The following is a 23,200-nucleotide window of genomic DNA, read 5'->3' on the forward strand; positions in this document are numbered from 1 at the left end:
AATGTCACACATAGTGATCTTTCACCCGCTTCACACAGTGGCTATATACCAAAAGTCATTTCGGTAACCATGTTGTTCTGTTGTTTCATAACTACTATAATCATCTTATGACTCAACATGATTTTTCCCTTTTTAAATGGATAACATACTGGTTGATTTTTCCGATGCAAATGGATTCCCTTCCTGAAAGATAACAGCAACCGGACCTAGTGAACTCTCAGCAGTTTGGACTGGATAATCTGCCTGCCGCAGAGTGGAGCTAATTTTAATTATGAGTCCCATTCCGATTGCACATGCGGTGGACAGATCCTGCCGAAACCTGGATACCCTCCGCATCCCGCACAAAATCCTCGTCATGTGTGCATATTCATGAAGCCACTTTGCCAGGTGACCCAAGACGGACATCTGTGACTGGCTCGGGGACACTCACGTGGCGATGGTGGCCCAGTGATACCTTTGCGACGGTCCTGAAGCTGCCGCTCGTCTAGCAGACGACCTGGGCTGGTACGTAGAAATCCCCCATAGAGGACGCGGAAGAGGATGGTCAGCCCGGCCATTACAAGCGATCCGAAAGTCCGAGGTTCTGAAGCGGACCTGAGTCTGGGACAGCCTGGAAGAGCCCCCCGATCTCCAGTGAAATGGACAATCCATGGGGTGTGATATTTGAGGAGGTGGGGGAGGAGGAGGCTGGTAAAAGTGACCCTCTGTATGATGGGAGGAGTGGACGGGTGGCGGGGGGCACGCGGGCCGCAGCTGTGGGTAACGGGGAGTGACAGCTGTGATGGCCTTGGTCCATCTGCTGGGACCATCGTTCTGACAACAGCCCCACCCCCCCCCGCCACATTAACACCAACCCTGGGCACCACGGAAACTCGACTGGAGGGGCAGGTGACCAAGTTCAAAACCTCGACGTGGTTATAATCAGTAACGCCCGTGGAGGCAGGTGCAGGAGGAATTTAGACGGCCGCCAGAAGTGCCTGTCCATAAATCATAAAGGCCCCCAGCAGGCTGACTGACAGGCATTGTGAACCCGGGGACAGAGACGGGGCACCGTTAGTCACGCGCTAGCTGGGGCCACGCTTGCATTGAGCGGCAGCCGGGGCCCGGAAGGCGACAGACAAAGGCTGCAGTCACAGCGCCTCAATCAGCTTGTGTTCGGCTGTTCTGTAAGACACACGGCACTTACAGCGGCTGTGACAAGGAGAGCTAATGAACCCAAGACAAAACGCACACGACGAGCCGGGCCTCTCAGACACAATTGGGCAGGAGACAGGCTGGTCCATTTCACGGCAGATTGATGGACTGGACCCAATGAAGCTCTGTGCAGGAACCGGGCAAAGGGACTGGCTGGCAATCACTCTTAGAGATGCAGGACCAAGATGCACACATATCTGAGTTCAACGGGAATTTAGTGTCCGTACCAGAAAACTTTCCAGTTCATTCTAGATAACATTAATTTCGAAGGTTCAGCCGATGCCGATAAGGTCCCTCACCAGAGTCTGAATGTGATGTGGGACATTCTGCATACAGCTATTGGGAGACCTGGTACACAAAGATGTATCAAAATGACGTTGACACCATTTCTCAAGAAGACAGCCAAGCAAAGATATGTTCAGTGAATGATCAGGGCAGAGCGACACATGCACAGCAAGTGGTTATCCATGTCGACGATATTACAAAGAAATATATATCATTATTGATCACAATTTCCACATCAGTGCAGCACTAACTGTCACAACACTTGCATGGCCTGTGTGGATTTATTGAGAAGAAACAGATGTCGTCAAGGTGAGCCCAGAACGGTGACAGGTCCAGCTGTACAACAAGAAAGCGCCACATGGGAGAAATGAATTATGAACGTGAGCAAGATCATCAGTCTGTCAGTGCAGAGAATATGGCGTTCATTACAGCCTGTGGGCAAACGAGAGGCCCGACATGACAGCACGGACCAGCACGGACCAACACGGACCAACACCTGAGAGATAAATATCCCCTGCAACGGGAAGCCTGATTACAGGTCCTGAAGCCACAGCCTATGCTTTTCGTGTGTGTGTGTGTGTGTGTGTGTGTGTGTGTGTGTGTGTGTGTGTGTGTGTGTGTGTGTGTGTGTGTGTGTGTGACAGAGGGCTTGGCAGGGAGCCCTCCGCTCACGTACGATAAATACATGTGTACATGCGCACGGAACTCTGCAGGCATGTGCATACAAATGTGTTTTGGCATGTGAATGTGTGCAAGGGGATATCAGCCTGTGTGAAGCATGTATGTGTGTGGGGGTATTCAGCTCTGTGAAGCATGTGTGTAGGAGGAGTACTGGGCTGTGTGAAGTGCGTGGGGGGGCAGTATTGGTCTGTGTGAAGTGTGTGTATATGTTTGGGGGGGGGGGGGTCAGGCTGTGTAAAGAGTGCATGGAGGGGGAGATACTGGGCTATGTGAAGTGAGGGAGGGGTATCAGCTTGTGCGAAGTGTGGAGGGAGTCAGTATTGGTTTGTGCGAAGCGTGTGGGAGTGGAGAGGGTGGCAGCTGAAGGGGTTCACAGTTGTCAGGGGACAGATGGGACAGGAGGTGTAGAGACGACCATGAGATCCTGCATGAAACTCCCAGTTCCCACAAGCACACCTAATTAAAAACACAGCCCCGCTACCGCAAATTAACACAATTAACTACAGAAAATTTTAATTAGAAGAACTGAGCCGAAATTTAAACCCACAGAGATAAATGCTTTATGAATGCAGGTTGTGACCAAAGTGCTTCACTATACACAGAATGGGTGACCAAGACTCAATGGCCAAGACGAAAGCATGAGGACAATTTTGGGAAGGGTGGGGACACACTGTCATGGAGAATAGAACCCCACAATGCAGTGAATACAGCAGACTAGTCTCCACCTCAGCTTCTGGGGTTCCAGTGACACCACTGCCACAGAGTTCTCTGCTTTGGTTAGCAGAGATGAAGAGGCCTGACTGATACGGTGCAAACAGCAGGGACATACAAGTACCGTCATAAATCCACAGCAGGCCCGCATCACACAGGAAAGCTTCAAGGGAAGCTCGTCGGTCCGGAATATGGGGCCGTAAACCAGCAGACACGACAGTAAGATTTGAAAGCATGAAAGACCTGTATCTAACCTGAGAGTTCCTTAAGCACTAGATCCCGGCCGCATTCAGACCGCAACGATCACAGTCATTCAGGTATTGTCACATTTCCGGCTTTGCAGCGATCTCCGCCAGGTCATCGCCCCAAACAAACTCATCTCCTGGCTGTCACCTGGCTTTTAAAACCTCTCAGTGATCCTTTTGCTTAAAGCCCTGAACAAATGCGTTGCACAGCAGCCAGGGTAAATAAAAACAAGGTCTCATCATCGAGCGTCCCGTTTCTGTACTTCTGGTAAGAGTGGAGACCGGCCCGGTAACATGACTGAGACATTGAGCCAAAATGGCGACGAATCGGCGCTCCCTCACCAAAGACTCAAATCCTCTATTTGAATGATTACGGTAATCCTAGCCAAATGACGACAGAACTATAAAGAACAAAACCGTGCGTGCAGAAACAAAAGCAGGAAGTGAGAATCACTGCAAGTGGGATGTGTCCCACAGATTCCCGCCAGAGGCTGCACCCCACACCCGACACTGAGCACGAACACGTGCCCAACAATGAAAAACCAAACAGGCACAAAAGCCGCATGACTTTCGCTTTGAGAGCGGAGATGATGCCCGGAGCAGCGTAATGGGTCTGAGCGTCAGAACGCCACCTCACCTGCCTGTCCACCCGCCCACAGTGAGCGAGATGCCACCGCTGGCACCAAGGGTCACAGTCAGGGTAACGGTCCACCGGAGGCCAGTGTCCCAGAGAGAGCCGGCCTGTTCGTCCACCTGCTGCCCTGTGCTAATCTGATTTAAACAGTCATCCTAAGATTAGCTCTAGCAAACATGCTTCACAGGGAAAAGGGGAACTTCGCCTCGGTCTGCCACACTGTAAACTTAACCCCAGTGCAATGTGTTTAGGGCAAATCAAACAAAGCACCAAGCAGATTCTGCTGAAGAAAGATCTCCATTCCAGGGACCAGGACCAAGATCCCCAGGCGACGCCACGGAGACCAGCAAAGAGGTGGTGGTGGGGGGGGGGGATTCTGGACAGCTTGCCTCCCTGGACTGGGCCTACGGGCTCGTCAATGAGAGGCACAGAAATACTGCAGCAAGTGGGACATCGTCAGCGCGTTTTATTCATCTGAATGAGATGACATTATTGGCCAGGATTTCCCAGAAATGAGTCATGTTTCCAAAGATGTTAAGACTCCTGCCGGATATCTAAGGCATTAAGGAGGACTCTGAGTCACAGCTGATGACGATGTTGTCTCAGACTGCTAAGCTCCTCTTCCTAAAGAACCACACACACAAACTCGGGCAGTTAAACAGGTCCTCAGCTCAGTCTAGCCTTCGCTTGTAATACGCGGTCAGGCACCGCAAAGATTCAAGGACAGAGATCGCCGACCATCCCAAACCATCATTTGCCGTCCCTCTCAAAAAATTTGCACATTAATGGTTTAAACGTAGCCATGGAATCTGTCAGACGGCAGCCCTTCCTGCGCTAGTATTTTACATCGGCGACTTATCGCTAGCATAGTACACGGTTAGCATAGGGCTTACTGTGCTCCTGTTGGATCAGTACTTCACATTAACAAATCATTGCTAAGCACAACACATGGAAATTATCTGACCGCTCAAGTAACTGATTTAAGAGTATCTGCTTAACAGAACGCTTTGCCCCAGCCGATAGCAATTTCGGCACCTATGCAAATGTCGCATAACCCCAAAGGCACGGCACCCCCTACTCACAGTCACCCAGATGTCCTTCAGAAAGCAGGACCTCAGCGGCCAGCCAGGAATAAGGTCAAAACAGGGAAGTTGATGGTGTTTAGTTATTCGTTTTTTTTGGGGGGAGGGAGGACGTGTCAGTTTTATCTGAAGACCATAACCAAGAAATACAAAGTGCTATGGGAGGGTTGTTCAGAGAGCTACTGACTATAATTTAATACAATAAAATAAAATTTATGTGTGTGCTGTGACTGGACAACACTATTTTACCCCAGGGATCACTAAAGTGTTTACTACCTCATTACTACTAACTACTAATTATGGCAATTTTTCTTTTTGGAGCAGAAGAACCAGGGCAAGGACGGGACAATCACAACAGAGATGTGTGTGTGTGTGTGTGTGTGTGTGGGAGGGGGGGGGGGCGGTGGGAGGCAGCCCAAAATAACTCAGCGGGGGAAAGGTAAGACAGACATACTCCTGGGGCAGGGCGCCATGCTCACGTCCTCGTTACCACGGTCAAGAGAGGCAACAAAATTAGTGACCCTCTACACCACCATACAACTGAGAATAAAATGTTTAATTCATAACCCCAAGCCTGGGGAGAGGCACCGAGAGAACCGGCGGTCCGGGAGAGATCAGCAAGGCCTTTAATGAAATTCAGGCACGGTAAACCACTCTGACAGGCAGTACGCTTCAGAAAGCCATCACTGAGTTCTGCCCTGGTTTATATTACCTGATGACCACATGCCTGGTTGATGCCTACAGAATGCTCCGCGTCAAAGACCGAGCATGGGGCTGCAGTAATAAACCACCTCCCTCTTTATTATGGAGATAGGAGGTACAGGTCAGGTTGAATAAGCAAAATCATTGGCTGCCAGACTTGATGGGGGTGGGGCTTGTGTGCAAACTTGCCAGTGGCCTAAACTTGAAATCTGAACAGTTGGGTTTGCATCAAGGACAGAAACTTGTAATCTCCCCATCATAGCTAAACACTTGGTGCTTATTTTAATATATATTTTTCCTGCCACAGCAGACACAGATTCAGGATTTGGCTCCATTCTTATGTCATGCTGTGAGTACAGAGTAGAAGCTCTTTTGAAGAGACCTGCATTCTGCAGGAAGCTTGACCTCCCCCCGTCAGCACGGCCACCAGACTGCAGAATCCCCACCTGAAGGCGATTTCAACGGACAAGCATTCCTGGAGCTGCTCTGCACAGCAGCCCGCGTCTCTGTTAAAATCGCCCGGTTTGTGTAGAGCGAGGACACCTCCAAATGAGTCACGCCATCCCAGCAGAGGGGCCCGAGGGGGGCGCTCATAGCCCGACTGAAACCGCCGTGACATTTAATTAAAGGCAAGCCAGCCAGCATGATGGATGGGGTAAGGAAGGGTTGGTGATTTGGCCAGCAGATTGAGAGAGAGAGAGACACACACACACACACACAAAGTGGAGCTTTTCCGGACTACAGAAGTCGCTCATCCCAACACAGGAAAGAATGATCAGACTGACTAACGTTGATTCCAAAAGAACTGAAAATAGACCGATAGAGAGCAGCTACCGGGTGCCAAAAGGCAAAGCGACAGACCGATGACTCAACGCGAGGGACCCCAGCCCCGAGCAAGACCTCTCTGCCAGGACCCACGTTAAAAGAGGAGTCTCTCTCAGCCAGCATTTTATTGACTTGTATGGGACCGGGAAAGAGAGACTTTCCAGTGACTGCCAGGGAAGTTTCAGGGTGCAAACTCCAATTGCAATAAAGCTACGCCTACTATCCAGTTGGACTGCCAGATGACAGGCAAATTGGGGGTCACCCATTGCAAAGATCGGCGAAAAGTGCTAGCCAAGTGATTAATATGATGCAGTGGGGTACACGGGACCCCAATACCCCACAAGTCCAGGGTCAGTGGGATAACCCTGAGAGAATCACCACATTCTCACCTATGAAAGACCTATGATATATTAAAATGTATCAACCGGCCACCTATATTACTGTGATATGCTACCCATTACACCGGGAACAACCAGTAATTATCGTTTCATGCTTGGGTTAAGTGACTGGTCCTTATCAATCTGTGCGTGGCAAGCAGTGTGTCCAAATCATCTCATGATTTAACAGCCAACTGTTGCACCACCCCTGTTCAAAAACAAAGCTGCCCAGGCAGTCTGTTCCCTGCAGATCTTCACTACCAACTCTAACGTGCACTGCAGCAAACTGCAGAGAAGCACTTGATTGGAGCTCTCCATTTTTAAGTGGAACCCGAGTGTGGCGTTATGGTGAGAGGGTGTGTGGGGGGGCAGGGCGGGGCGAGGGCAGAAGTGCCACAAGATAGACTGATTCACCACGAGAGCTAGCTGTCTCTGGCTTATTGGGTGACCGCTCATCTCCATGTGGGAGCAATCCCCTCGTCCTGAGTTATGGGCCCTAGGCTGCTTCTCTGCCGATCCCTTGGTGTCCTGGTCACACACAGACACCAAAAAGCAGAACCATAAAAGAATGAAATTGCTACCAAGCCGTACCACCCGTCGTTTTCTCCTGTCGTGTAGGTGGCCATTAGGGCACACTTACGACTCAAAGCGCCCTGCCAGCCAAGGGATCGATCCATCATCAAGTCTGAAGAAGCTGGCCTCTCAAACACATGTGGAGAAATGGCCGCCCCCCCCACCAAATCCCGCTAAGACACGGTGCCCTTAATTGCACCCATGTGTCCACGTTTGCCTCAGACCTGGAAGTCATTTATAAGAAAGAATGAAATGTGAGGCGCTGCGGTGACCTCCTACACACCACAGCCACCCACCCACCCACCCCCCCCAAGCCTTGGAGGAAGAACAGGGGCCCAAAAGAGGGGCAGGGGAGGGGCATCTAGTCTGATTGTAAATGAAAAGGAACATCCAATGAGGAAGAGATCCCCACCTCTCTCACTTTAAAGCCATAAATGTACTACGCACAGCACATGCGCCCCCCCCCCCCCCCAAAGCGGTCCCTAACGCCGGCCCCCTCCTTCACAGCCACCACCCGCCCCGGCATGTGTGTAGGTGGAGCGCCAGGTGGAGCCATCTGAAAGCCCAGGAGCGACCCCCCACCCCCCCCCAAAATAAAACTGGGCACAAATTGGAGTCTGTCAGTACATCCCACTTTTCCCTCAGCTACCAAGCTAACGCACAAGCAGCATTCATATAACGATTCCCCAATCGCAGTGCATCCGCTTAGCTGCGAGACACCAGACCCGCTATGCTGACAGGAGTGTCAGGAAAATAACATACATCTTATCTCACAGCCGGTAATGTGAAACTAAATTACTCGTGTTACTACTGCAGAGATAAAGATTTCTAGGGAATTAGGTGGGAAATGAGGTCAGAGAGCGATGTTTGAGAGCACGGCCCCTGTGGGAAGCTCACGCCGCTCGCTCATTGGCTGACAGGGAGACCGCCCATTCCTGACGAGGTCAGGGGGCGTTGCTCCTGAGAGCGCCCGCTCCCGTTGGCTGAGCGCCCAGAAGTACAGACTCCCAGAGCCCTTTGTCCTACAGCCAAGGCCCCTCCACTTCCATCCCACCACTATCTTATTTGGACAGACGACCCCGAGACTCGCCGACAGCATTGTGTCTCAGGAAGGTGGTGGCGTGGGGACATGGCACCTGCTGACAGAGGTCACAGCTGGGGAGCTTCCTGCGTACACTGACACACACTTAAAGTCAACTGCGTGTCCCTGGGGAAGCAGACTGTTGATGTGCTCTTAAAGCCAACTGTAAACAGGACATGAAAAGCTGCATAACAAAGTTTCACAAGCTGCTCTTTGATAGTAGCTTTCATGAACTTCTGGCCATAAGGCGACAAACTGGATTACGAGGAACGCCTTCAGAAAGCTCTCGTATACCATGAAGAATAAAAGACCAGAAAAAAAAAAACAGCGACTTCTCCCTCCAATGTGAGAAAGGCAAAGATATCCACAAATTAAGGTTGTAAACCACTGAACACAATCTCTGCAAGCCTCAGGTTTTCTGCGTCGTCCTCTTCCTGGAAGTACGAGCGAACCGATTGGTGGAAAGCCCTGTCACGTGATCCCTGAAATGACGATAACGCATAGATCACACACTGAGGGAGTGTGTGTGTGGTCTTATGAGAGACCTCCGGAGACCTGATGAAATGACAGATCTGGAGCCCAACTATATCCACTACCCTTTTGAAGCCAGTGCAGGTAACACAACATCCAGGTGTTTCCCAGCACCGTAGACAGGGAGATCTGGCACAAACTAGACTGTCTACGTATGGCATGGGTGGAGAGGGTGCAAAGTGCTGCAGAGACCAAAAAGAGACGCACCCACTCGATTGGCACGAACCTGTTCACATAATCTCACCATACTAATGCTACACCACACCTTCGCTAAACTAGTTTCAGGACAGTTTCTCTAAGTATTGTCACTAAAGACAGTACGCACAGTGAGCTTGTGTGTGAAGCAAAACACCACATTCACAAGGCTTACAGACACAAAGTCTTCATTCAGACATGTAAATGACCCTAATAAAGTCTTTCTGGTGTGGATTTTCTCTGAGATTCAGCTGTGACAGGGCTTTTGAAACCAGGTCAATTAATGTACTAAAGCAGAACGGTTTTGTTTAGAGTAGAAACCAGTAATACAACAGAGCTTATTTCTGGAAGCCACCCTAAGATACAAGACACAAGCCAGTGAAGAGAGGGAAGGATGACAGTTTGTAGGGGACTGTATTGCAAGGGGTTAAGAACATAATTATAGAAAAGGTTATAGGTAGAAGCAAGAAAGTCACTGGATCTATCAGCACATCCTGACATGCACTTTTCACATCAGGAAATACTGCCCCAAAGTGGTCAGGTAGACCAATCACCTGTCACCACATATCATCATCATTACATAACACATCAAAGCAGCCATCCTGAAAGTTTTGGGGAGAGAGAAAAAAAGGAGAGGTGGCCTCACCATTGTGAGTAATGTGCACTCGAACTTGGGGATGTTTTTGCATGGACACTAAGAGAACTGGACAAAGAAGTGAGGTGGAGTGTGTTGCACAACTAAGGAAGCCGCTGTGGCAGCCAAGAGAGGCATGATGTGAAGGCCGTGCGTGTGGACTCCGCATGCCAGGATGGCTCATCCATCGACATCCAGATACAATCGACAGTAAGCATTCCTAAGGTAAACGGTATGTCCCACCCAGACCCGAAACCAGCTTCGAGATCGGGCAAGTTGCTGTAGACCCGACGCTTCCAGGGCTATGGGGACACATTTAAGACGCTTCCCCCTCCCACGAATTAAGATCTAAGCAATGAAGAAACCAACAGACAAGTCCAGGGTCCAGGAATACACAAACAACATTTTGACCACAGTGTGACCGCAAGATAGGCGTTAGCTGCAGGTACACAGAGAACGAGTAAGAGGCGAGACAGGCGTGTAAAGTGAACAGGCAGACTTTCGGGGCGGCTGTCCGCCAATGACAGCAGTTGCCGGGGCGTCTGCACAAACATTGCGAAGGAAAAGGGGGACCTACCTGTGGGATCCGGCTGGATGCATTGACCTTAGCTTCACATTTTGGGAGAGGACAGATAAATAAAGCAAATGCTTTCTCTCACAGTGGCCGCCAACGACCTGCAGGAAGGGGGCTGTCCGAGTGGGCGTTACATGGCTGAAAACACTCAGCCTGGTGTAAGACTCTCACATCTGTGCACCCGAATCACCACCCCACAAAATATAAACAATAACAAGACTGTGGGGCCACTGTTCCTATTGTGCCATACGCTGCAATAACAGGAATTAGCTTCACTGCGCAGATCCTGCGCGACAGCCTCACGCCAGATATCTGCAAAGAAATCGCTGCCGACCTGGGTAAGCTGGCCTAATCGCATGCGGGAGGGCAGAACGTTGAGAGGAAATGGCGGAAAACGGGGTGGTCGGAAACATCGCCCGGAGGAAGCACTGGCCGAGGCCAAAGCCTGAAAAGAAAACGCTGCTTATAACAGGTGCCACTGAGAGCAGTGTGACCACATGTGAACAGCTGCGATGGAAGCTGCCGTTGCATTAAAAGCACGGCTGCACGATGTCACACCGTGATTATATGACGCATGTGCAACATTCACCAGAGCTTCAGATTACAGGCGTAAACATGTGTCCGGACGTTTACATACACCCACAATTTAGTAAGCAGATTAGTACTGCACCAAAAATATTAACAAGAGGCATATTGAGACGCCCAAGTTAGTAATCTGTATAAATTACACATATCCTTATGTTTATTAAACGTGCCAGACTTTAAATTGCAAAACCTACCACCACTATCTTTTTGCCTCGTTTATCAACAATATCTCCTCTTTCGACAGACGTCGCGGCTGCTGAGCTGTCCCACTCTTCACCGCCACTTCAGTGATCATCACTTCCATGATTTACCAAACCGGTACCATGAGGCGTGCTCCGCTTGCTAAATTTAAGATACATAAGGCTACATCAAATGTATGCAGATTGCTCTGTTTTGGATGTCAAATACACGTCGTTATTTTTCATACGTATTACTGATATGCTTACCGAACTGTGGGCATAAGTAAATGCACATAGCACAAAGGAGCTGGCGTCCAGACAAATGTTTCACCCGTTGTCTAAAGCCCTGGTGATTATCAAGCATGCGCCAGATGTGATGTCACCCCACCGAGAAGCCCACAGCGCCGCCCTTAGGGCCAGACTCCCAGTCAGAACCAAGAAGAGCTTTGACTGGATTGGGGGGGGCGTGACAACCAGAATGAGTGACCCTAATGCAAAACACTGGGAATCTGGAGTTCTGGGCATCAGACTGATGCATTTGTAGATAAACGTCTAGACATTCCGGTCGAAACTTTGGTCTTGTTTTATTAAAGGTCTGCTGTTTGCTTATTGTTTCAGTAACAGTCCTTTGACACAGTCTTTTGCTGTTGTTTACCGATGCTGCTATTAGGAGTAAGCTTAACCCAATTTGTTTAAAAAGATCTCTGATTCTGATTTAACTGCGATTTGAAACGATTTCTGAATGCAGCTGATCGGACCCTAATGAGGGACTGTCACAACGGCTGTCACATTTCGCCGCATCTACAAGGGTGTAGATACGGCCCCCGTTACCAGCCTGCTTGAGGGGGGACATCAGATTCGGCTTGTGACAACCGTTCCTCACAAGTCCTACTATATAACCTCGCTCTCCAGCTCACACAAGTCCCTGCCTAAAAACAGTACAAGCAAACGGAATACACAACCATAACTGTGAAAGACAGCCATATTCATTTAAAGCTTTTGTCCCGCACCCAGCCCTTAACGGACACTTGCGTTTATTCATAAAAACCCTGCACTAATCCCTGAGCTCCCTAAAAGGCAGGGACTCCACCACCGGAGAAGCAGGCCACTCTCGCTTTTCCTCAATAAACAAACGTGCGAGTGACTGCGGGTTCCGACGGCCTTCCAGAAGCATGATGTCATCTCCCCTTTCCGGCTAAGCGGCAGAGTGTGAGTCAGGGCTCACGGCGGGTAACCGGCGACCCGATCCTCCAGCCTCCCCCGCAAGGCACCTATCGGCGCACGAGGCCCGAGCAACTTCCTGTGTAAAGCCAGACAGCGCCAGCCATGCTCACATTGGGTGATTCAGCCCGCTGTCAGGCCAATAAATTGGACCAGGAATAAAGGCTTCTATACAAGAATGACACTTCCCTCTATGACCCATCTTGTGATTTCATTGCTCGGAAGCCACTCACCAATAAAAGCAACTGCTAACATGGCGGGCAGACAAGTCACCCTCTCAAAAACAGCAGTCGCACTAACAATCATCCCCCGCTGAACGTTTACAGGGTTAATCCCATACTGTGGGCGCAACCCAAGCCACAACATGAATCATAACATCTACGGCACATTAGCTAGGCTTCAAATACATCCTTTAAATTGGAACTGAAACTGGGACAAAAAATCATTAATAACTACAAAAATAAAGCCAATCCATTTTCCCTGCCCTACTCATTCAGAAGTGACAGAGCCAGGACTTCTCCCCTGGATGCTTTGAAATGACCCAGACACGACCAGACAACACGAACTGATCCACAAACATTTATATCTAGGTGAGGAAAGGCGGGGCTAACAAACCACTAACCTACCCTTCAGAGAGGTCATAGAAACCCCCGGCGTTTATCCGGTGACCGACATTCTGTGCCTGCCTATATGGGTATAACGTATAAACCTTTCAATTTCTCCCAGGTCGACCCCCCCTGGCCTGCTTTTAAAGAGCCAGTGTTAATAGTTTAGAAAAAAACACTAGGTGGAGTGACCAATAGGGCATTCTGGGGTAAGAACTCTGACTATGTACTGATCTGCTTAACACCCCCGCAACACTCAAAATAACACCCAAACAAGCTGATTTGCCCAACTTCCGCTTTCATTTACTTAAATGACCCCACAAAACATGGCCCATTCATATTTTACACGCATCACTCCACATTTCCCGGAGGGGAAAAATGACAGCTTATTTTCAGAAGGGTGACTTGGACTGTCGCGTCGAGTTTGTCGGATGTAAATGTGACAGACAGAAAGCCAGCGGTGTGTTTTTATAGACTTAAAACACCAGGTCCAAGTACAATCACAGACGCTGATGCAGGACTTAACCCAGAACAAAAACTATTAAGAGATAAAGGAAAGTCTGTCAGTTTAATTCTGAGAGGGGTTTGCGATACGCTGCAAAACACAGGGGCTCAGCATGAAACAGGCAGCTGTATGCGTGCTATAGGCGGCAGCTCTAGAAACATGAGTGAAAGACTTTCTCCGTTTAAATAAATGCACTCCCTAGTACTGCAATTCCCAACAAACAAACTGGACCAAAGATCAATGTAAATAAGACAGACCAAAAACCCAATGGGACAATTACTGAATATAAACTCTGGGAAAAACTTCAAGACGTCTTTAAAATTCTGTTGGGGACATTTCTGGCTGGTTCGCTAATAAAATGCTATTTTAAAGCAGCGTGTAACACAGGTAAGAGCGATTAAATGCTTTATTAAACCAAGCTGCATCCAGGGTCTCAAACCCAAAAGGCGAACAGAACTATTGAAAGAGCACAGTCACGTGTTCACACTTTCTGCAGCCTCAGAAAGGCTCAGGAAGCAACTGCATCCATGGCACCCCGCCCCCCCCTCCCCCCAGTAGCCATTCTGAGCCCCCCAGGACAGAGAGGAACAGTTTGAACTAGGATGACAAAAACACCAAGAGACTCGCGTCTCCATAAAGGAACGGTGACTTTAACAAGGTCGGATGCATCCAGGGACCCATAACGCAGAACAGGGACCTGACAACTTCGTAGCTACATAACAGCACTGACTGTCATTAGATGGCTATTATTACAAAAATCGCTCCCAAAGGAAGAGCGCTTTTCAGATCAGGGAGTATTCAGCACATTCTGGGAGAGGTTGTGGAAACAAGACCTCAACTTGATCACAGAAAACATGCTGGTGCTAAAATGAGTGGCAATCACTGATAGGGGGAGCCATCGCTGGCTAACTGCAGGAACACCTGACTGAAGGGGTGCACCAACACTGACTGGGGCATTGGCCACCATGACCAGAACTCTCAGCGAAAGGAAAACGTGACCAGACACAAAGCGCACAGCATTCAAAAGACGCTGGAAAGAGTTAGCGAGCAGTCACATGGAACATAGCATGAAGAACAAGACGTCGTTCACGAGCCTGAATTACTCAGAGGTCATTGCTGCTCTATTCTTAAGTGTGTCAGGGCAACCCTGCAGGTCCATCTTTCAGCGGCATGCAGGAAAAGCCCAGATATGACAGGAGTATAAGATGCTGTGGGGCTGAGACTGCAAGCCAAAGAGGAAGAGGACATTTCAGGTTACACCGCCTCCTGAAATTGAAATAGGGAAACGAAGCGCGATACATAATGTATGGGGCTCTTATAAAGGGAAGGAAAACTCCTGTAACATTAATGATAGATAAGTGCTGCCAGCAAACGGACAGGAAAAGTGGCCGAGGTGCACCTCATAGGGGCTTATCTTCAATCTCCCTTAAACAGCGGCGGAAAACAAATCGGGCTCTTCTCCCTGTGAATGTGCTCTACGCAAGTGTGGTCTGGTGCATGCGCGGCACTCCATCTCATTCACTAATGTAAGAACCATTTGGACTTTGAAACACCCAACAGTAACATTCTGCAAGGCTTTAGAAGGATTTTAAGCAGAGTACTATTGGTTAAAATTTTCAGCTCTCCTTTTGCCTTTTTCCTAACCAGTAAAAACAGCAGATCTTCATGACAGCCCAAGACACAGACAGGATAATAACCTGAGAACACCCCCCCCCCCTCAAAACAAAGTCTCCAAGCTAGGTCACAGTGCCTACAGGCTTTCAAACAGCCAGTCAGAGTCTAACCAGGACAGAAGGGGGTGCTCACACGTCTCCTGGTGTCCGGACTCAGGATGCCCTACAGGCTGGAGCTCGGATAAAGCAGGACGGCCTCGTTTTCGTGGAGCTCGGCGGCACGCAGCGCGGCGGATGACATCCGGTGGGACGTGGAGAAGGCAGGCTGACACACTTACAGCCTGCCAGCCACCGCCGACGTCCCTGTTTGTGCACCTGCCTGCTGGGACTGGATTCAGCTGTCCCAGACCAGCGACACAGACCAGAGGGCCACAGATCTGGAAGGATCTGAAAGGCCCGTTTTCCATTATATGACAATTAAAACTGTCTTCATAGTAGACCCTTCTCATGACGCATTCATATGCCAAAATTAGAAAAATATTTAGCCAAAAGATTTGTCATACAAGTCAAACTTGACCTCCAGTGCAGGAAAGGGCTACCAAATAATTAATGCTTCCTTGTTTTGGCTGCCTGGCCAATGTAACTGACCAGATAATACCACTGACTGGCTTTTCAAGACTAGATCCTGAACAATACCATTTTACGCACATAAAGGTAGCTGGTCGTAACTTTACAGCTGATGTACAGTGAGCCCTCAGGATGTACAGTGAGCCCTCAGTTTTTCACTGCAGACAGCCAGTGGCTAACTTGTCAAGGGCTACCTGCCCGAGGGTTGTCAATGAAGAGGGCCAAGTTGTGCCACTAAGAAAAGCACTCCACCTTAAATACTCCAGAAAGATTACAGAAAATTCAGAGGTACACCACCTTTAATACTCCACAAAGTTAACAGAAATAGTTACTCCACTTTTAATATTTTAGAAAGATTACATGAAGTACTCAGCCTTAAAAATTCTAAAAAAATTACTCCACCTTAAACACTCCAAAAAGACTGGATAATAAATAAGGACCTCTTTAGTAAGACAGAAGCCCTTTGTTTTGCTTTCCAGGCGACACCCAACAGGAAGTGCTCCACATTCTTTGTGCTCTTCCTCATTCCTCACATTAACCTGTACACACATAAACCCACCCCCCGACACCAAGACACCACAATTCAGGTGCATTCTAAACCCCACTTGAATTTCTCCATGGACCTCCAACATGAAATTGACCAGAAGCCTCCCAGTACCAAAGGGTAACAAATCTAACATTCTTCGGTGTGAATGACATGAATCTCTTATCTAAGAATATCTAAGACATCTGGTAGTCGACAAACGCTTTAAACGATGGTGGCATGGGGTGGTAGAATCCTGAATGTTTTGGCATAATACGAAAAAGAACTGCTAGACACCAGGAAACGCAATATCCATATATTTTCCACTCATCCCTGTCAGGGTTACTGGGAGGAAACAAAACTAGTTTTATAAAAACTAAGCACGTGGTTCTAGGCAGCGATTCCCACTAAGACACCAACGGCTAAATTTCCAAGGAGCTCTCTTTAACCAAGACATGTGAAATCACAGGCAACTCCCTGATCTTCCTAACCCCCCTGCGGCTGAGCTAGCGGGCCACTCGGATGCCATGCGACTGCCGACCACAAACCGTTCCCTGAAAGCAATAGGGGAAAATTACACAGCAATCTGAAGCCAAATTAAAAGCTTTGCGCAGATGTTTGCTGCTGGTGTTGGGTGGCTTTACCTTGGTTGTTTTTCATTGATTATCATGAGAAGCTTACAGGGGATTAAAAAAAAAGCCTTAAGCCAGTTAAATGTGTGCTTTGTCACTGACACTACATGAGGATTTAATTTGGTAATGTTAAGTTTTGGACTGGAATTAAAGGAATGTCATTTTCGTTAGGTTCACTCTCGGTGGCTGCATGCTGGGTAAATAGAAGATGCTGACCGTCTACACCCAGGAAAGCTCACAGGGTGCCAGGACTGGTCATCCTGCCCACTTCAGACTGTGTATCCCATAATAACTGCTGCCTTAAAGGATCATGAACAAGTACAACATTTTCTGCCGACCACAAGAAAGCAGAATAATTATAAGAGTGGAGCAGGCAAGAGGTCACAGCAGAGCTGGATGCACTCGGAATCCTGGGTAACGTCGTTCATGGTGACGGGCGGGGGACAGGCCAAAAGTGAGGGCCATGGGGCCGCGGCAATCTTGCGTTGGAATACGACCGCGCCGACGACCTAAAAAAAAGCCTTCGGTGACCTGAACGCTTCCACAAAATAACCAAAACAAACGTCAGAGACCTTCTCAAGTATAGGGTGGTTTACAAAAAAATCCAGTTTTCGGGGAAAGGAAAGAAAACCCTTCAGAAGATCAGAGGCAAGGCATGTGTGATCCATTTATATTTCAGGAAATCACACGGAAAATTCATTAATCCTTTAAAGCGTGCCGAATTTTAACAAGCCTGAAATGATGCAGCATATGGGACCACGAGAGTCGCAAGCCGAGACGCTGTTCAACAGATCCTTCTGCAGCAGGACCATGCACCTGGAGCCTTCAGGAGGAAGAAATGTAGGTCACTGTGACCTTTCTCCAACGAGCCAGCACCTTCCTTAACACTGCAGCCACCCCAACTCCCTGTGCTATCCTCTCGATGCAGGCCCAACATGAACACACCTGCCTGCCCCTCATTGAAGATATCCCAACTACACACATCAGACAGGTAGCTGTGACTAATGAACAGCATTTAACAGTTGCCAGCACCTTCCACGGAACTAACAAGGACTGTTATAATGCATGCATGGAGCTTCAAAACTGAGGATTACAACAAGAAAGTTGGAATAAATAATCCTACAAGGTCTTAAATATGGCCGACTACATTTCCAATCAATCGCACCATTTGATCTGCTGCCCTTAATGACCGTTGCTACGCTACCACTCTCCCAAGACATTTCTTAGGTAGCACTTAATATTTCTCTATATTATGTACTAAACCCATCCCCCAAGCAACAAACAAATCACAGAGTGACCACGAAAGCAGCGGGTAGGCCACGCAACGGTGTTGCATTCAAAACGACAGAGAGAGAGCATGACAAAGGCAGAACACAGTACCATGTACGTCAAATATAGGAAATATAAATCAGTCAGAGAAGCAAGCACCACACAGGACTCAAGTTCTGCTGTGTGCAGCAGCCATAAGACCAAGGGCTTTGACCAATCCCAACTTGGGGATCAAGGCCACTGCTCCTCAGAAGACCTACTAAAAGATGCCACTAGGACAGGCCAAGTGGCTGCCACCTCTCCGAAGATTAGCATGACACAGAAAGTACGGAGCGACAAGCACATCGACGAGGGAACCCTACAGGCAACACAGGATCAAGAGCTTGGTCCTCAAAGCCAAGACAGACTGTGCGACTGTAACGCACCATCAGAGAATCAGAAATATTTCCACTCTCAATAGCAGAGACTAAAATAATGTATTTTAACCACTTTATATATGACGGAAAAACTTATTTACCAGTCTGTTCGCTCTGAAAAGTTTCAATTTGTATACATGAGGAACCACACTGTACAAAATATTGTGATATTACGCCATGCTGCAGAGTAATAGCAGAAATAAAAAAAAACAGCTGTGGTTTATTACCTACACACCAACAGCCCGGAAGACCAAAGCTGATCAGCTGGAAACAGACACAATGCTGTCTATTCGGGGGGCCGTTCCCAGAATTCATCCTAAAGGATATGCAGCGAGGGTAAATACCCAAGAGATTTGCTTAAGGCTGATAATATTGGTGCTATGACATCAAGAACAGGGTACATTCCAAAGAAAACATCGTACAGGCACAGAGATACAAACAAAGCCATTCAAGATGAATTTGTATATTGCAAAAGTAATTATCCATTTTTGGGTAGTTAATAGGCAGGCTTTTGGCCTATTCGGAGAACAAGGGCCATTGAGCAGGCATGATGTAATGGCCACAGTGGCCCTCATTAATGCCACCCTCCCTGGCATGGTCTGGGTGTGCCCGGCGCCCCTCTTGAACGTCCAGCTGCTTCCCATGGACACCCATCATAATAAAGCCACGGTAACTGAAGTTATCCCTGACGGACACACCATTAAAAACCGGTTACTTTCGTGTATCCCTAATAAGGTAACACAAAGGCAGGGGGGCCTGTTCGTCCGCATTATAACCAGAGGTGGGCAATATTACTCAACGGGAAGGACTATCTAGATAACGAGCTCTAGGTTAGTTACCAGACTAACTAGCTGGGAGATAACTTTGAAATAATGCCAACCGGGCAGGCTAATCTTTTAGGCTCCATTATGTGCAAACCGCCTTCTGCTTGCTGCATCTACACCCAGACCGCCGTACCTCGCCTCGGAGGGCGAAAGGCCAGCATACAGGGGCTGGGAGCAGACTAACGCGGTCCGGCCGAGTCCCGAAAGCTAACGGCGAGCGATGGGCCGCTCCGTCCACACAGAAGGCCAGGATTCAGGCGAAGTAGCCGGGTGTGTTAACGTGTGCAAAGCAGCGAGCAGAGCTGCCAATTTATCCGCCACCATTATATCCTTACTTCAGAAATATAGACACCTCTATTACATTTTAATGTAAATCAGACACAGATATTCCCAGAGACATCGCCGCCCTACAATCCCAGTAATGCGGCCATCGTGTTGTGTAATAATATTATTAAATTATTATGATTAAGGCCTCTTCTCTTCTTTGTGGCTATTGAGTAGCTTGTCGGCTGATCCTGCCTTTGTACAAATCCGTGTGGCGGTCGAGTACGTGCGGCCAAGTCCGCCTCCAACTCGGCCACCGCGGCTAGGCTAAGATACGACGTGCTAGGCTAGGCTAAGCTAAACCGAGCCTTCGTTACACCTCAAGCGCCAGCAGGCAGACACACCTAACCGATATGTCACGCCTCTGTTCTGGCCAGTTACGCCGTTTTTAGCGGCTATCCAGTTACTCTCACTATCCGCTGTCAAATTACAAGGCTGGGCGGAGGATGTTTGTATGTAGCGGCAGAGGCGCGCTGTCCGCTCCCGGAGCTACCTGGTCACCCCGGGGTACCTGTCCGCCGGCGTGCAGCGCCGCGGAGATCGCTATCTCCTCACACTCACCCCAAGAACAATTTATGCCTTTACATAAAAAAAAACCTAAAATCCCCGTCAGCTTTGTAGTATGAAGTAATACACATTTTAAATTTTGTGCTTATTGAATGTGTCGCGAATGTAAAGAATACACTGTCGAGGCTGGGAGCGGAGCCTCTTTCTCGGGTTACAATATGCATTTTTGCCATTGTTACTACTACTAATACTATTATTACTACTATTATTTTTATTTCCAACGAGCACCATCCCACCGTCGGGTTAATAACTTCCTGTTACCGTGGTTAATAATCACGGCCAGGCGGACCGGGAGCGAAGCGCGGCAGCCCGTCTTCCCCGCTCGGAGGATTAGCACCACATGCTAACACGCTGCTAACTCCACGCCCCGGATCAGCGGCGTCCCCCCCTGCCGCCCGCAGCCCGCAGCCGCCCGCCACCGGCCTTACCGGGTTTGAAGAACGCCGCGACGTCGGCCCCGTCCTTCCCCGATTCTTCCGCTCCCTCCCCGGAGCTCATGGCTGGCACCCGGACCACGAAGCGAAATCCCGAAGAGCCGCTCCCCCCTTTCCCCCACTCCTTCCCTAGTTCGTCCAAAGCGTCAAGAAGCGGGAGGGGGGGGGGAAACCCAAAGCGGTCCGCCGTGGGGCTGCGCCGCGCTCTACCGGGACACCCGCACGGACGGGCAGCGACGGCCGACCTCCATCTTGGATAATAGGAATGGCACAGCGGCCGCCGGCCGGCGCTTCTCCCGACTGGAGCCGAAGGGGGACGTCGGAGCAAAGAGGGGGAGGGTTTCGCGGAGGGAGGGGTAGAGGGAGGGGGGGTCTCCGGGAACCTCCGCTGGGTGCATAACGTTCTAAATTCGTAATGAGCCTGTGTAAGTGACGGGAGGGATGCTCTCGGAGTGCATGGCATCGGGGTTATTCCCATGTCGAACGCGCCAAACAGGGACACTTAATTTTTTAGTCGATGGACTTTTATACAGTACCCCCACAAATATGAAATCTGTAACGCACTCAAGTCAAACACCCAAAAAGTCAAGCCACGTTTACCTGCCGGCAGCGCGGCCACTGTGCTGACAAACCAGAACAAAAATTTATTTGTATAAAATATTTATTAATAAAAGTACACCATAATTAGATTTTTAATAAGCTCCGGACATAGTGGGTATGAAACATGGATGGACTTCCGTTTCCCCGTTTAGAAAACAAAACATATTTCAACGTATGTTTTAATCATGTCGCATTAAAATATTTTGTCTAAACAAAAAAATGAGCTCTGTGTGTCATTCGTAACGGAAGGTATTATGATTACATTTCAGTTAGACTTAGTATTTGCAGACAAAATAGACCTTATTTCAGATCTCAGAAGATTGTTATTTTACCAAAAAGTATAAACAAATGAATACATACACGCAAAATCATTAACTCATAAACTACTGTTTAATATATATAGTAGGTTAACCATGTGTCATCCTCTTAATGTTATATTATACAGCAGCAGATCGTGGATTGGGATATTAAAACAAAAACGCAGTCTAGAACCAGCAATTAAATGGACCAAGCTGGACCTAGTTTTGTGCATGACATCACATTTTGTGTAAACTGTGGTATTAGGACTTTTATTTTAAGTGGACCTGCTAAAATCTTCATAATCTTGTTACCGCACCAGTCAAAGTTTCCACGTTTCCATCGCGGGTGTGAGAGCTGGCTGCGCACACATTAGGCTTGTTAGAAATCCGTCATTGTGTACTTAACTGATGAGCTTTCACAGTGCATCTCCACGGGCCCTAATAGACTACAGAGGGAGCTTCCTCTCAGTGAGATTAAACACACTGCACCAGTTCCTTCATCTTTCTGACTGGCCTCATTATTAATGTGGGGGTCCATCATCATTTACCTATAAAATATAAATAGCCAAAAAAGCTGAATACCGTAATAAACACAAATATTTATTTGCATTATCTTTTATATTAAATTTTACCAGCAGTTTTTGTTTTCCGTTCACATATTTTTTTTACCATTTCTGATGCACTGGCAGTTTTAAAACACTACGCTGATAAGTATCTGCAATGTATGTGACTACGTTGTTGTGAAATATATGTTGTTTTACGCTTTGCAAGGCGTTAGAATCCAGAAGGATTTTAAAAAAATAATAAAATAGACCCTTGACTACCTCAGGGAATTATCACCTCCCAGTCACGCTCAGAAATCTCTGCCCCCCCCCCCCTCCCCCCCAAATGTTTAGTCTGGTACTTATTAGGCTGTGTAATTTAGACTAATTTATGCTCTGGACAACCAGTGATTATAGCTAACCAAGTAAATACAGTACACTGCTTGGGAAAAGCTAGTAGCTGACTGAATCGTACTGGAGGCTGGACCATGTCAATGACCACGTCTGGTGATGTAAACATGCTACAGTGCTCAAAAAGTCAAAATTAGTTTGGATAAACGGCGAGTCAGGAGTAGCATGGTGATGCAGTGCTTAGTATTGTTGCCCCACCCGTCTGGGACCTGGGTTCAAGTCTCTGTTATGATTCCATGTGTGTGGAGTTTGTATGTTCTCCCTACTATCAAGCTTTTCCCAAACAGCACCGGGCTGAGCTAGCCCATTGACGGATGCCAGTCCTATACGGGCACACAGACAGGCACAATGGGCAATTTAGAGATGCCAGTCAGCCTGATGGCACATCTTTGGAAGATAGGGTACACGGTGAAGCCGATGTAACCAGAGGTGGAAAGTTCAGGTTCAGGAAGTACATACCCTGACCAAGATTTTATTTCAACCAACCAGTTGCGCAAATAGAGTCACATTCACAGAGTAGTGAAATGGTTGGTTGAAACCAAATCTTGGTCTGGATTTTTATTTTCTGGGTCTGAACTTTCCACCTCTGCACGTAACACAGGGAGAACATCCCACACAGAAAAGAAAGTTCATCCAGACTTGGGTACTTGAGGAAACAGTCCAACTGATTCTCCGTGCTACCTTCCAGTAAATGGTGGCT

General features: G+C 48.3%; 1 protein-coding gene across 5 annotated transcripts in view; it reads right to left on the minus strand.

Annotated features, from left to right (window-relative positions):
- LOC125719440 (triple functional domain protein) overlaps nt 1-20,960 on the minus strand; it is a 60,617-nt gene extending 39,657 nt beyond the window's left edge. For 2 of the 5 annotated variants that reach the window (XM_048994202.1, XM_048994200.1), the window contains exon 1: nt 431-5,142. In XM_048994202.1, the coding sequence (XP_048850159.1) occupies nt 431-809 (379 nt within the window). In that variant the 5' untranslated portion in view covers nt 810-5,142. Of the gene's footprint in view, nt 1-430; nt 5,143-20,642 lie in introns of those variants that run through there. The other 3 variants (XM_048994201.1, XM_048994199.1, XM_048994203.1) reach the window with 2 other exon arrangements.
- Nucleotides 20,961-23,200: the final 2,240 nt, after the last annotated feature.

Source organism: Brienomyrus brachyistius, chromosome 23 (assembly GCF_023856365.1).
Source record: "Brienomyrus brachyistius isolate T26 chromosome 23, BBRACH_0.4, whole genome shotgun sequence".
Taxonomy (NCBI): Eukaryota; Metazoa; Chordata; class Actinopteri; order Osteoglossiformes; family Mormyridae; genus Brienomyrus; species Brienomyrus brachyistius.